Below are 16,675 nucleotides of genomic sequence, written 5' to 3'. Positions count from 1 at the left end.
GAGACAACGGGGGGTTTGGAATGTGTGCTGGCCAATGAAAGGAATGTTTTTTACTTGTTGTGTGCCTGAGAACGAGGTGATCTGGGTCTTCTGTTCAGCAAGAGATGGAGAGAGAAGATGCCAGCAAGGGGAGGTTGTAGACAGCAAGACCGAGTGGAGCCGGGAGTCGACGAAGCCCAGGGAATGCCATACTAGGTCTAGTACTGGGTAATGAACCGGGTCAGGTCACAGATCTCTCAGTGGGTGAGCATCTGGGGGACAGTGACCACCGCTCGCTGGCCTTTATAATTATCATGGAAAAGGATAGAATCAACGGGGACAGGAAAATTTTTAATTGGGGAAAGGCAAATTATGAGGCTATAAGGCTAGAACTTGCAGGTGTGAATTGGGATGATGTTTTTGCAGGGAAATGTACTATGGACATGTGGTCGATGTTTAGAGATCTCTTGCGGGATGTTAGGGATAAATTTGTCCCGGTGAGGAAGATAAAGAATGGTAGGGTGAAGGAACCATGGGTGACAAGTGAGGTGGAAAATCTAGTCAGCTGGAAGAAGGCAGCATACATGAGGTTTACGAAGCAAGGATCAGATGGGTCTATTGAGGAATATAGGGAAGCAAGAAAGGAGCTTAAGAAGGGGCTGAGAAGAGCAAGAAGGGGGCATGAGAAGGCCTTGGCGAGTAGGGTAAAGGAAAACCCCAAGGCATTCTTCAATTATGTGAAGAAAAAAAGGACGACAGGAGTGAAGGTAGGACCAATTAGAGATAAAGGTGGGAAGATGTGCCTGGAGGCTGTGGAAGTGAGCGTGGTCCTCAATGAATACTTGTCTTCGGTATTCACCAATGAGAGGGAACTTGATGATGGTGAGGACAATATGAGTGAGGTTGATGTTCTGGAGCATGTTGATATTAAGGGAGAGGTGGTGTTGGAGTTGTTAAAATACATTAGGACAGATAAGTCCCCGGGGCCTGACGGAATATTCCCCAGGCTGCTCCACGAGGCGAGAGAAGAGATTGCTGAGCCTCTGGCTAGGATCTTTATGTCCTCGTTGTCCACGGGAGGATTAGAGGGAGGCGAATGTTGTTCCCTTGTTCAAAAAAGGTAGTAGGGATAGTCCGGGTAATTATAGACCAGTGAGCCTTACGTCCGTGGTGGGAAAGCTGTTGGAAAAGATTCTTAGAGATAGGATCTATTGGCATTTAGAGAATCATGGTCTGATCAGGGACAGTCAGCATGGCTTTGTGAAGGGCAGATCGTGTCTAACAAGCCTGATAGAGTTCTTTGAGGTGACCAGGCATATAGATGAGGGTAGTGCAGTGGATGTGATCTATATGGATTTTAGTAAGGCATTTGACAAGGTTCAACACAGCAGGCTTATTCAGGAAGTTAGAAGGCATGGGATCCAGGGAAGTTTGGCCAGGTGGATTCAGAATTGGCTTGCCTGCAGAAGACAGAGGGTGGTGGTGGAGGGAGTACATTCAGATTGGAGGATTGTGACAAGTGGTGTCCCACAAGGATCTGTTCTGGGACCTCTACTTTTCATGATTTTTATTAACGACCTGGATATGGGGGTAGAAGGGTGGGTTGGCAAGTTTGCAGACGACACAAAGGTTTGGTGGTGTTGTAGATAGTGTAGAGGATTGTCAAAGATTGCAGAGACATTGATAGGATGCAGAAGTGGGCTGAGAAGTGGCAGATGGAGTTCAACCCAGAGAAGTGTGAGGTGGTACACTTTGGAAGGACAAACTCCAAGGCAGAGTACAAAGTAAATGGCAGAATACTTGGTAGTGTGGAGGAGCAGAGGGATCTTGGGGTACATGTCCACAGATCCCTGAAAGTTGCCTCACAGGTGGATAGGGTAGTGAAGAAAGCTTATAGGGTGTTAGCTTTCATAAGTCAAGGGATAGAGTTTAAGAGTTGCGATGTAATGATGCAGCTCTATAAAACTCTGGTTAGGCCACACTTGGAGTACTGTGTCCAGTTCTGGTCACCTCACTATAGGAAGGATGTGGAAGCATTGGAAAACGTACAGAGGAGATTTACCAGGATGCTGCCTGGTTTAGAAAGTATGCATTATGATCAGAGATTAAGGGAGCTAGGGCTTTACTCTTTGGAGAGAAGGAGGATGGGAGGAGACATGATAGAGGTGTACAAGATAATAAGAGGAATAGGTAGAGTGGATAGCCAGCGCCTCTTCCCCAGGGCACCACTGCTCAATAAAAGAGGACATGGCTTTAAGGTATGGGGTGGGAAGTTCAAGGGGGATATTAGAGGAAGGTTTTTTACTCAGAGAGTGGTTGGTGCATGGAGTGCACTGCCCGAGTCAGTGGTGGAGGCAGATACACTAATGAAGTTTAAGAGACTACTAGAAAGGTACGTGGAGGAATCTAACGTGGGGGTTTATATGGGAGGCAGGGTTTGAGGGCCGGCACAACATTGTGGGCTGAAGGGCCTGTACTGTGCTGTACTATTCTATGTTCTATGTTCTATGAAATCAATGAAGGACCAACAGAAGGGAAACCGTGAGCTCCAACATGTACACATTAGACTATTTCATTAAAATGGGCCCCTTTCTTTTTGTTTTCTTTACTAACCCTTTAGTCAAATTAAGAATTATAAAGCTAAATCTTTTAATTGCATATGGTGTACTGTCTGTTACTTCGTTGTACTGATTTATAACGGGGGAACCGATCACACAGCGTCCACACAAACAAGGAGGTTTTGCACCACAGATTCCGCACATTTAGCGGGGCCAGAGACTGTCTTCCCTATTCTAACCTGCCGGCCAAACCCAATGGTTACAATGGGAAGGATGGAGTTTTAGAGAAGCTGCAGAGGAGATTTATCAGGATGCTGCCTTGATTAGAGAACATACCTTATGAGGAAAGACTGAATGAGCTAGGACTTTATCTTTGGAGTGAAAGAGGATGAGAGATAACTTGATAGACACGTTTAAGATTGTGAGGGGCACAGATAGAGTGGACAGCCAGCACACTTTTCCTTGGTCAGTACCAGAAACCATCTGTTTTAAGGTGAGGAGGAAAGTGTATGGGAGGTCAAAAATAGTACGTGTGTATACATACACACACACACACACACACACACACACACACACACACACACACACACACACACACACACACACACACACACACACACACACGTGTGCCTAGAACACCACTACAGGAGGTGGCAGAAACTGATACATGAAGGACAATGAATGGACTTTTAGATAGTCACATGGGTGTAAGAAAAATGGAGGGCTATGTTGAAAGGAAGGGCAAGATTAATCATAGAGTAGATTCATGTATATGTTAGCATAACATTGTGGGCAGAAGGGTCTGCAATGTGCTGCACTGTTTTATGCTCTAGGTTCTAGACAGTAATTTAGCCCTTCAAGAAAAGTTAATATCCTAATTTCTGTTTTCTTAAAAATACAGATATACACCCCACAGACAGCAACTTGCTTCATTTCTTGCCAAAGTGATTACTATTAATCTAGAGGCCAAGTTGGAAGTATTTGCACCACGTTTAGCTGTGGAAAAACACAGGACAAAACCAATTCCATTTTCTTTATATAGATATAGATACACACACACACACATACATACACACACATATCCACACATACAAAAACTAAATTCTAGCAAAGGAAATTCCAGGAAAACAAATCAATTGATATGAATCTACAAAAGGTCAGGATGAGGTAGTCATATTCTCTTTCATGACTAATCAATATTGCAGCATATTGCCTAAGAATTTGCCTCAACATAAGAGTAGTTTATTCAACACAAAGAATCAAATCTGGAAATTTACTGATTCTATGACTTTTCTTCTAAAAGTACACTAGGAGCTTTTTTTTTATCCTTCATTTGTTTAAAGTTATTAAAAAGGCACACATTCTCAGAAAACTCATGCAAAGATTAAGCAAGCATTAGAGACACAGATGCTTGAATCACAACAAATTCTTTTAATCTAATTAGAATGCTAATTTTCAGCAAAGATTCAAATTTAACATTAAAATCTGGTAAATACTGAGCAGTTCTGACTCGTGACAGATGCGCCACACACATTGTACTAGAGGCTCAGTTTAAAAAACAGAAATTGCTAAAAGTGTCCATTCTTCAGTTCTAAAGTACATGGACGTTCTTGTTCCATTTGGATAAAGTAAGTTAAAGTGCCAACTTTAGACATTGTTTTACAATGGAAAAACAACTGTATTTTAAAAGAGCAAACTTTGAAATTTGTGATGTCTGGCACAAAATGTTCAACAAATTCTTGTAAAATTGTTCACATCATCTGGCTTCAACACCGATCTAAAACCTATGCACAGAGTGAGAGATCACAGAGTTGGAGACAGTTCCTTGTGAACTTTACACTCAAGTTTTAAAAAAGTGAGTGGGGACCAGTGGGACAACATCTGTGGAGCAGGAGATCATAGAGTTGAGGGCTGCATCTTGGTAGATCAAATGTAAAGAGGCAGTTGGTAAGTAGAGGGATCTTGGGGTCCAGGTTCATAGTTCCCTGAAAGTGGTTACACAGGTTGGAAGGGTGCATGCTTGCCTTTATTAGTCAAGACAATGATTTCAAAAGTCAGGAACTTATATTGCAGTTTTACAGAAGTCTAATCAGGGCTGCATCTGGAGTACTGCATACAGTTCTAGTCACCCTATTATAGTAGTCCGTGAGCCAGTAGGGTTCATTGGTACCATCTGAGGGGAATAATGTTCATAGTGATTTTTGGCAAGGTATACATCTCTAGAGTTAGAAAATATATGATAGCATTGCACCAGTGGTAGCTTTATTACTTCAAATAAGTGAACACTTTTTGTACATATTCCATATTAACATCAGTACAGCAGAAAATGTTACCCCACCCCCCAAAAGGTAAAAAACCTCATTTGGAGAGATTGCTGGTTTTATCAATGTCATGATATTTTCCATATTGTTGTATCAAATCAAAACAATCTTAAGCTTTTGTCATAGCATATAGAACTACAGTACAATAATTCAAATGTGGGGTTCCACGTGGCCATAACCTAGGCCCCATTTGGTTGCAAAATGAATATACCTAATCAAAGACTGCTTTCCATACTTTGTTTTCCATACTTTCATAACCTATCAATAATCATAATAATTTTCCGAGTCTTCCACGTCTTCATCTGAACTTTCCACACTCTGAGGTGGATGCCTGGTTCTCACAGTCTGCCAGTCTACACATGTCAGTACACCTGAGGCCATTTGCAACACACATACATCTTGGGAGTGAACATTTTTTTGGACAGTTACAGGCCAGTAGATCCAGAACGGCATCGGGTGCTGGTTGGCCTTCCATCCAGTGCACCATCAACTGTTCAGTTTCCTCTTCTCTCTCCATCTTCCATCCCCTACCAACAGGGGTTGGCACTTGTGGGTCCTTCTCCAAACATCATCTTCATATACCAGCATGGTAGTTGGCTCGCTGTGCATGCTTTGTTAAGCAGTCCTTGCATGGTGGAAGTTGATGACTTTTGATTTCACCTTTTTTAGCACAGAAAAGGTGATATCTGAGCTCATTGACCTTGGTGGTCCATGCTTTTGGGTCATACAGGAGACATGTAAATGCCTTCAGTTTGTCATCAGTTCTGGGGAGAGGTCCCATTCCTGACCCAACTCTGAGAATGTGGCCTAAGTTTCCCTGTTGCTGGTCAAAAGTCTTAGGGCTTTGCTTCCCTTTGCCTGCAAAAGCGCCTACAGTGTCACATCCTGTATATGCGTGCAACCCAATGAGAGCCCTACAAAGCTCTATGCCAACAGTGGCAGCAACCTTCCTGATGCCTACAAGCCTTGTATGGGTTCTAGTGCCACACTTCTGGAACAATGGGGCCTTAATCTTGTCACAAAATGCTAGAGACATCTGTGTCTTCTGAGCAGATCACTACAGATTGGTATCCGTCTCTTGTGGCATGGGCAGCATGGAGAAGTAGGCAGCCATCTGCTTCTTCTTGTTGACACAGAAGAGCTGACACCTCCTCACTGTCTTGAGATGTGATTTTGTAACATCTGTCATTCACAGTTGCATATAGAATCTTCTCCTGTAGCTTTGCTCTATACTCTGCCTTCCTCCATTCATGGACTATGAAGCTAATGAGACTAGTTTTGTTACTGATTTTGGTCAGGAAGCTCCTCCACTGCCTCACCATCTGTGTGCCTGTGATACCTTGCAGCTCATGACCAGTCTCTTCACCTCGTAGAGATCTTTCACTGTTCTTGATAGAGTTCTCCTTGTATGTGTCGAACACATCTATTCTGCTACTCTTGACTGCCTTCCCTCAGAGTCATACCCAGAATTGTTGTGGCAACACCTCTGAAAGTAGCCTGATCACTTTTCACTCTTTGGACCAAGTTCATTCCATCAACCACTGTAGCAGAGTTTCCTGGAAGTTGCTCTTCTACTGCTACATTTCTCTGCAAGGTTGTGGCTAAAGTAGCTTTATTTGTCTTTCTCAGCAATCCTCCAGGTGTGGACAGGGCCCAGGGCAATGGTCCAAGGGGATGAGAAAGGATATTCTCCATACGTGGACTGCGCCGTTATGCCATCACTATGATGCGTCCAAACAAAGATCTCTCTGCTTTCAAGATGATCGCCCTCCCATTTGATTTCACTTCTCTCTTCTTACACATATCACTGAACGTTTTCAGCTTGTTGGTTTTCATTGGGTCATGAAATTTCTTTGCTGATGGGTCTTCCTCTAGTCTCTCATCCTTGAAGGTTGCATAGCATTGCTCACCAATCTCATATGCCTTCATCAGGTCGGAGGCAATGTCCTTGGGGGCTGCCTTTGCTGCAGAGATGCTAATGAAGTCCCGCTTCTCTGCAAATGGGTTGACCCATTCGTGTATGAGGCTAACCACTGCTGAAACTGCTTCCTCATCTTTCTGCACTCTTGGCCGCTGTAGCTCGCATGACAAAGCGCTGATTTGTTGCCTTGCACCATCTCCCTTAACTGTCCCAGGAATGCACTGCAGTGCTCAGCTGTTATGTAGTAACGCTTGACAGCTCCAGCATTCAGGCTGAACCGTGATGTGCCTCCAGGAGTCTGTGTGTCTTTGTTCACTGTGGCTTCAATAGCCTGGCCGACAGGGATCTGCCCAAAGGGGTTGTTACTTGACAGCTGCACTGAGAATTGGCCTGTCTTGAAGGCCTCATACACAGAAGGATTCTTCTCTGTGAGGTTCATCATCTGAGCAAAGTAAGGGGACAGGTACCTGGCATAATTCATCTTATCATAGGCAAAGCACCATGGGATCATGGTTCTTATAGCATGGAGGTGCAAGTCCCAGTCCCCCTCACAGAAAGCTACCACTGCTGCAATGCTATCACATATTTTCTAGCACTAAGGGTGTATACCTTGCCAAAAATCACTATAAGAATTATTCCCCCCAGATGGTACCGGTGGCTCAAATTTGGGGTCCTGGCTCACAACTAGAGGGAGGATGTCGAGCTTTGGAAGGGTGCAGAAGAGGTTTACCACAATGCTGACTCAATTAGAGGGCACGTGTTATAGCAAGCGGTTGGACAAACCAGAGCTGTTTTATCTAGAAAGGTGGAGGCTATGGAGGATCTGTAAGAGATTCATAAGATTATTAGAAGCATAGTTGGAGTAGACAGACAGTATTTTTTTCCCCCAGGGTTGAAATGTCTAATACCAGAGGGCATGCAATTAAGACCATAAGACATAGGAGCAGAATTAGGCCATATGGTCCATCATCTGTTCCATCATTCCATCACAGTTGATTTATTATTCCACTCAACCCCATTCTCCTGCCTTGTCCCTGTAATCTTCGATGCCCTGACTAATTAAGAACCTATCAACCTCCACTTTAAACATATTCAATGATTTAACTTCCACAGCTGTCAGTGGCAGTGAAATTCACAGATTCCCTACCCTCTGGCTAAAGAATTCCTCCTCATTTCTATTCTAAATGGGCATCTCTTTATTCTGAGGTTATCCTTCTGGTGCTATACTTGGCCACAATAGGAGACATCCTCTCCACATCCACTCTATATATGTCTTTTGAATATTTGATAGGTTTCAATAAGATTGCCCCACATTCTTCTAAACTCCAGTGAGCACAGGCCCAGAGCCATCAAATACTCCACATACATTAACATTTTCATTCACAGAATCACTCTGATGAGCCACCCCTGGCTACTCAACCTTTCCCCTGTAGAAATCAAGGTGAGAGGAGGTAATTTCAAAGGAGATGTGAGGGGCAACACACACACACCCCCGGGATGTTTCAGAGATGTTCAGACAGGCACACAAATGTGAGGAGTATGGAAGGATATGGACATTGTGTAGGCAGAAAAGATTAGTGTAGATTGCTAATTTAATTGGTTCAGCACAACATCGAGGGCCAAATGGCCTGTTCCTGTCTTGACTGTTTTCTATTCTATGTTCTGGAACATCGCTTTAATTTATTTTCTCAACTGGTCCATGAAACCCTGATGACAAATGGTAGATATTGCAACTAACCACTGAAAAGTTTTTATGTTACCAAATAAAGAACTGAATAATGCAAATAAAGGACTTTTGGGTTGTCACGTTTTATGCAGCATTTTAACATTGAATAGGATTTAAGTTTTATAAGTACATTTAAATTCTGTTAATTTGTATTTTGCAATATAGTTTAAATAAAATGTATGAGTGCTTTATTAGAATCAGTACAATATATGCACAGTCAATAGAAACCAATTAAAATTTAAGCTCTTCTGGTCTATCTACCGTATTTCCTTATCATATGGAATCAGAAAAAACACGCCATGCCATTCAGAAGGGAATTTAAATTAAGCAATATTTAAAAATTAAGTAGATCAGTCTACAAATAAAATGTTACACTTACTAGAAAGCATCCAGTACAGCAGAAAGATTCCTTGAAGTCCACTTTTCTTTCTTTTGGAATCCTACTTTGACCAGGAATCTAAGGAGGAACTTCAGGAGATCGCAGTTAACAGCTGGAAACTCATCCAAGAAGCATTTCAACTTCCCAAGTTCATCCTCAATATTCCCTAAAAAAAAAAGTAAATAGCACAAAGTTTTAATGAAAATACTTCATTTATATTATTAGCAATATGTTCTCTAAAGGACTTATGATTACAATGTTTCAAAAGAAAAATATTCTTAAAAGAATAAGTTTCAATATTTTCAAACCAAATTCCAGTGCCTTACAAAATCAAATAATCCATTATATTTTCTCTCTTTGTATTTTTAGAATAAGCTAAAGTGCTTATAAAAAGTATTCAACCCACCCTCCCCCCCCTGAAAGTTTTCATTTTTATTGTTCTGCAACATTGAATCAGTGGATTTAATTTGCCTTTTTTGAAACTTATCAACAGGAAAAAAAACCTCATTTGTGTCAAAATGAAAACAGATCTCTACAAAGCGATCTAAATTAATTACAAATATAAAACACAAAATAATTGATTGCATTCTTTACATTCATCAGTACTGAAAGAAAGGGAACAGAAGCCAGAATCAGGTGGGGGAGGGGAAGGAGTTCAACCCAGCAAGTGATAGGTGAAATCAGGTGGGGGGGGGGTAGAGGACGGAGCATGAAGTAAGCAGCTGGGAGGGGTCATGTGGAAGAAGTAAAGCACTGAGGAAAGAATTTAAGAGAAGATAGTGGACCATGGAAGGGAAAGAGGAGGAGAACCAGAGAGGTAATGGACAGGTGAGGAGAAGAGAAGGAGTGGGAGGATAACCAGAATGGGGAATGGAAAAGAGTCATGGAGGGAGGAGGAAAGAAATCACGATATTCACACAATCTTCAATATTCACACAATCAGTCTGAAGGCTACCTAGACAGAAAGAGGTTTTACTCCTCCAACCCAAGTTTTGCCTCTTCGTGGCTGTAAAGGTGACCACAGACAGACACGTCAGCATGGTAATGAGAAGTCGGACTGAAATGGTAGCCACCGGGAGCTCTTACCTTTTACAGCAGACAAAGCAAAAGTGCTAACCAATGTATAAGTAGGCCACACCAGCAGCACTAGACCCCAAGAGATTTGCAGGTGAAGTGTCCCCTCACCTGGAAGGACTGTTTGGGGCCCTGAATGGAGGTGAGGGAGGAGGTGCAAGGACAAATGCTACACCTCCTCCCTCACTAAAGCAAATTTATTATCAAAGTATTTATATAATCACCATATACTACCCCGAGATTAATTTTCTTTAGTGCATTCATGGTAGAGTCGAAGTACAATGGAATCAACTGAAGAACTACAAAGACAGACTAACAATGTGCAAATGATGACAAACTGTGCAAATACAAAAAATATAAATAATTATTGAACACAACTTGTAGAACCCTTGAAAGAAAGTCCTTAGATTGTGGAATCATTTAGTATTGAAGTCAGTGAAGTTATCCACGTGGCTTCTCAATTAGAAAACAGTTACCGGAAGTAGCAGAAATAAAAGCACAACACTCAACAGGTCAACAGCATACAAGGAAAGTAAAATAAGCCTAACTTCCAATAGCAGAAAAGGAAGGGTGTGCAGAATCTCTTTGATAGGGCCACACCAAAAGTGTTAATACAGCACACTGTGCTTGTCAATGTTGTGTTGTGAGTTGCAGAGAAAAAATTAAGCACTGGACGGGTAGGCAAGTAAAGTGCAAGGTAAGCTGGGAGATCAGCTCATTAACTCATTTCTCACTACACGAGAGGTCCAATTAATACTATTAAAATATCCATAGATAACCTTGCACAGTGAACACCAAGTTTTAAAATAAATGAATATTTTAACATCAATAATGAGGTGCTGGTTGCATTAAGAACCATTTTTTTTAAATCAAGCCTCAATGACTGACAATTCAAAAAGACCTTTCAAGCAAATTATGCTGTTAAACAAGAATAACTCCCTGTATTAAGGAAAAATGTTAGCTTTCCTTTGTTTAGCAGAAAAGCAGGAAACACTAGATTGTTGCGCCTTTACATATGGGGCATTCCATCAGCGGTTTTGCAATGTGACTTGGGTTGGAAATCTGCTTTCATTCCATAATAAAAATCATACACCACTTACCCAAGTACATTGCTCATTGTCTGCAAACATGAGCAGAGAAATATTTCTTTACAATTTGCATAATTAAACTTGACCATGCTTCGGCTTTAAATGCACGTATTTTCATTCCCACATAAAATCAGACCAATTTAAGCCTTTGAAAATGTTGGCTTGTTTAACATTATTAGCTTTCTATGTTACAGAGTATCACATTTGCAAATAAACAAAAATAATGCAAGGTCAAAAATAGTCATGTGACAGAATCACAGACTATGTTTACAGTGGTGCTGGAAAGTTTGTGAATCCAGTAGAATTTTCTCTATTTCTGCACAAGTATGAACTAAAATGTGATCAGATCTTCACACAAGTCCTAAAGCAAGATAGAGAATCCAATTACTTGTTCATTTATTTACTGAGCAAAATTATCCAATTTGTTGGAAAATGTATCTGAACCTCCGGGGTGATGCCTTCTAAAAAGTTATTTGGAGTCAGGTGTTCCAATCAATGAAATGAGATTGGAAGTGTGGGTTTTAGAGGTGCCCTGCCCTATATAAAAAAAGACAAGGCCAGGTTACTGACAGAGTCTGCTCTTCTCAAGGAAGATCTGTTCATGTGCACCATACCTTAATCAAAACAACTTTCAGAGGACCTCAGGAGAAGAATTATAGAGATGTAATAAGCATTTCTAAAGACACGAGTGTTCATCAGTCCACAGCAAGCGAAATTATCTACAAATGGAGGAAACTCAGTACTGTTGCTACTCTCCCTAGGAGTGGGCATCCTTCAAAGATCAAACCAGAGCACAATGTGCAATGCTGAATGAGGTGAAAAAGAACCCAAGGGTAACATCAAAAGATCTGCAGAAATCTCTAGAACTTGATAAAGTCTGTCATGTAGTCACTGTAAGAAAAACACTGAACTAGAATGGGTTCATGGAAGGACACCACATACGAAACCACTGCTCGCCAAAAAAAAAAATGTTTGCAAAAGATCACCTGGATGTTCAACAACACTTCTGGGGCAATGGTCTGTGGACAGATGAGACAAAAGATGAACTAGTTAGCAGAAATACATATTGCTATGTTTGGAGGAGAAAGGGCACTGCACACCAACACCAAAACCTCATCCCAAATGTGAAGCATGATGGAAGGAGCATCATGGTCTGGGGCTGCTTTGCTGCCTTGGGGCCTGGACAGCTTGTAATCATTGAGGGAACAATGAATTCAAAATTGTTTCAAGACATTTTTTAGGAGAATGTCAGGCGAGCAGTCCGTCACCCAAAGCTTAGTACAAGTTGGATAATGAAACAAGACAATGATCCAAAAGACAAGAGTAAGTCAACAGAATGGCTTAAAAAGAAGAAAATTCATGTTTTGGAATGGCCGAGTCAAAGTCCTGACCTTAGTTCTATAGAAATGTTGTGGATGGACCTGAAGCAAGCACTTTATGCAAGGAAGCCCACCAACATCTCAGAGTTTTGTAAGGAGGAATGGCCTAAAATTCCTCCAAGTAGATGTGCAGGCCTGATCAACAGTTACAGGAAACATTTAGTTGAAGTTATTGCTGTACAAGGGGATCATACCAGTAACTGAAAGCAAAGATTCACATATTTATTTGGGTTCTCTATCTAATTTTAGGACTTGCGTGAAAATCTGATCATATTTTAAGTCATATTTATGCAGAAATAGAGAAAATTCTACAGGCTCACAAACTTTCTAGAACCACTGTATCTAACGGATAACTTTGTCTCTATATTTCATTAATCACATGCGTTTTCACAATACAATCTTTGCAGACTATAGACCATCAAGTAAATAAATGAGTTGTGTTTTTTTTACAGAAGTTGATTTTATCATGGTAAATATGCTTCCACAGTAAAGAATGTAAAGAATGGGAATATAAGCTGTTAAGAAACTGATAAGAAAAATTACAAAGAGTGGAATGAGACAGGAAACTAGGTCTAATTTTCACAGGAATAAGTATATAAATTTTGGACCTTTAAATTTATTCTTATTGGAACTCAATCATATGAGTAGCTGTCCATAAACCAGAGATGACCTGTAGAAAAGTCAGTGGTTCATTATATTTCTATTTCTAGCTTCAACACCACAGAAAAAAGCTTTGTAAACTGCAATACTCTGTAGTCAATGCACATTTTTATATTTCATGGCCATTTTGCAACCAAAGGTATCTTTCTCAAAATGAATGCAATATTTCATAGCAATTATTAGCAATTCATATTTCTACAGTAATTAGCAGTGATTTTCATTCAGGGCAAATATTTCTCCACCCACCCCAGATTATACACAAATGTAAAACTAGTGTGTTGAAATCAAACTACATATAGTGCACAAAAAAAAACACAGCACAGTAAAACTCCAATAATCCAACACCAGCAGGACTTCGGTAGTGGTGGACTGGCAGATTATTAATAAAATAGAACGTCACTCATTAGTATGCAATCTACTTTCAATGCACCTTTCTAAAGAAAACATTCAAAGTTCAAAGAATCTATACAATATATAACCTTGAGATTCATCTTCTTACCAGGCAGCCACAAAACAATAAAAAAACCCAAAAGAGCCTATTAAAAAAGACTGTCAAACACGCAGCGTGTAAAGAAAACAAAAAACAAATCATGCAAACTAAAAAAGCCAGCAAATAGCATTCAGGACTAAGTCCACAAAGACTTCACAGACCCTCAGTTCAGCGCAGAGTGGAGCAGTGCGCTAAACTGGCCTATTCTTCGCCCCAGACCCCAATACCTGACCTTTTCAATCTACCCCGGTGCCTAAATCGCAGTCTAAACATCAGGTTCAGTTACTTCAATGGGCTCTGGGGCCTGGACCCCGCCACCTCAAATTTGGTCTATATCCGACCTTTCCAATTGAGCCCAGTGCTTAGATGATCAACCAAACATAGGGTTCAGTTACTTCGATACACTCTTGGGCCCTGGTCCCCACCTCCTCAATTTGGTATGTATACAACCTTTCCAATTTGGCCTGGCACTTAAATCGAATGAACCTTGGGTCTTCTTCATTCTCGGCGACAGCCCATTGCCTCTCTTTGCCTCGGTTCTGCCACATCAAATTGCCTCAAAGTCCGAAAGGAAGTTACAAGTTATTGTTTGCAACGATTGTTTACCAGAAAAAGTGATTTACAAAACGTTTAGTTCTTTTCTTTGTTTCATTGACCACTAGCCAGAGTAACTGAGATTCACCAGTGCCATCTTAAACCAGAAGTGTACTGTAGTTATAGCGTAGTATTGTAAATTTTAAGTTTGCCTGAAGCAATAGAAATCAGGCCTCAATAAACCAGATGCCAAATCTGACAGATTGTTACTGTACTTTAGTTTTATTGCACTTTCACAAAATCATACAACACACCATTCTCTAACAACCAACAAAAGCTGTAGGATCCTTTTCTCAATATTGAAGTTCAAAGTTCGGAGTAAATGTATCAAAGTACCTATAGTGCATGTCACCATATACATCTAAGATTCATTTTCTTGTGGACATACTCAACAAATCTATAGAATAGAGACTGTAACATAATCATTGAATGACCACCAAGCTAAGGCCTTCATCAGAGTGCAAAAGACAACAAACTGTACCATGCAAAAAGAAGAAACAATAATATAAATAAATAAGCACTAAATATCAAGAACATGAGACGAAGTCCTTGAAAGCAAATCCACTGGGTTGTGGGAACACTTCAATGATGGAGCTAGTGAAGTTATCCTCTTTGTTAACAGCCTCATAATTGAGGGGTAGTAACTGTTCTGAAACCTAAGGCTTTTGTTCCTTCTTCTTGATGGTAGTAGCTAGAAGAGAAGATGTCCTGGTTGGGGGTGGGGGGGGCAGAGCAGGAAGGTCCCAGATAATGGATGCTGCTTTTTCGCAACTGCATTTCATGTAGATGTGCTCAATGGTTGGGAGGGCTTTACCAGTGATGGACTGGGCCATATCCACTACTTTTTGTAGAATTTTCTGTTGAAGGGCATTGGTGTTTCCATATCAGGCTGTGATGCAGCCAGTCAGTATACTCTCCACTACACACCTATAGACATTTGTCAAAATTCCACAAACTCCTAAGGAAGTAGAGGCGCTGCCATGCTTTCTTCATATTTGCACCTATGCGCTGGGTCCTGGACAGGTCCTCTGAAATAATAACACCTAGGAATTTAAAGTTGCTAACCCTCTCCAACTCTGATCCTCCAATGAGGACTGGCTCATGGGCCTCTGGTTTCCTTCTCCTGAAGTCTATAATCAGTTCCTTGGTCTTGCTGACATTGGGTGAGAGGTTATTGATATGTCACCACTCAGCCAGATTTTCAATCTCCCTCCTATATGCTGATTCATCACTACCTTTGAGATGGCCTACAACAGTGGTGTCATCAGCAAACTTGAATTTAGCATTGGTGCTGTGCTTAGCCATACAGTCATAAATTTAAAGAAAGTAGAGCTAAGCACACAGCTTTGTGGTGCATCTGTGCTGATGGAGATCATGGAAGAGATGTGAGGAAACCCAGGATCCAATTGCACAAGGAGGTATTGAGGCCAGAGTCTTGGAACCTATTGATTAGTTTTGAGGGGATGATGGTATTGAATGCTGAGCTACAGTCGACAAAGATGCATACATCAGGTTGCTCTTTACTGTCCGGAAGTTCCAGGATTCAGTGAAGAGCCAGTGAGATGGCATCTGCTGTGGGCCTCTTGCTTCCACAGGCAAATTGGAGCACAGTCACTTCTCAGGAAGAAGTTGATATGTTTCATCACCACCCTCTCAAAACACTTCATCCCTGTGGATGCAAGGCTACTAGGCAATAGTCATTGAGGCAGGTCACCACACTCTTCGAGGAAACTGGTATAACTGAAGCCTGCTTGAAGTGTTTGAAGCAGGTAGGTACCACACACTGCCAACGCAAAAGGTTAAAGTTCCTGGTGATCAGCAAAGGTCTTTAGTACATAGCCAGCCCATCCCATCCCATCCCACTCCACCCCGGCCAGATGCTTTTCATGGATTCACCCTTCTGAAGGAATCTCGCACCTCGGTTTCAGAAATTGAAATTATAGGATCATCAGGGGATGTGGGAGTTCGTGATGGTTCTTTCATGCTTTGGCGGTCAAAGCAGGCACAGAAGGCACTGCGCTCATCTAGAAGCGAAGCCTTACGGTCTCCCATATTGATTTAACTTCTTAAGTGACAGTATTCAAGCCCTGTCACAACTGTCCAGCATCCTTTATTGATTCAAATTTGGTCTGCCATTTCCTCCGCACCCATGAGATGGCTTTCTGGAATTTATGCTTCAATCTCCTGAAACTTTCTTGGTTACCAGATTTGAAGACCTCTGATCTGCCTCTCAGCAGATTTTGGTTAACATGGTTCATCCAGGGCTTCAGACTGGGGAAGACTCTGAATGATTTTGTGAGGACACTCATCAACAGCTGTTTTAATAAAGTCTGTTACAACCATGGTGTGTTCATTCAGATCCCTAAATGAGTACCTGAACACAGCCCAGTCCACTGACTCAAAGCAATCCTGTAGCTGCTCGCAGCTTCCCGTAACCACCTCTTTGTTGTCGCAATCTCTGAAGGCTCTTTAGCCTCTCCCTGCATGCAGGTAGAAGGGGAGCCAA

General features: G+C 41.4%; 1 protein-coding gene across 1 annotated transcript in view; it reads right to left on the bottom strand.

Moving 5' to 3' along the window:
• Positions 1 to 16,675, bottom strand: part of LOC140200971 (protein FAM13B-like) — a gene marked incomplete at its 5' end in the record, with an annotated part of 150,514 nt that overhangs the window by 106,788 nt on the left and 27,051 nt on the right. The window contains one exon of the mRNA XM_072264611.1: positions 8,885 to 9,050. Coding sequence (XP_072120712.1) covers positions 8,885 to 9,050 — 166 coding nt within the window. The remainder of the gene's footprint in view (positions 1 to 8,884; positions 9,051 to 16,675) is intronic.

Source organism: Mobula birostris, chromosome 7 (genome assembly GCF_030028105.1).
Source record: "Mobula birostris isolate sMobBir1 chromosome 7, sMobBir1.hap1, whole genome shotgun sequence".
Classification (NCBI taxonomy): domain Eukaryota; kingdom Metazoa; phylum Chordata; class Chondrichthyes; order Myliobatiformes; family Myliobatidae; genus Mobula; species Mobula birostris.
The sequence above is the reverse complement of the archived record's forward strand: the minus strand, read 5'-3'. Positions and strand labels throughout refer to the sequence as shown.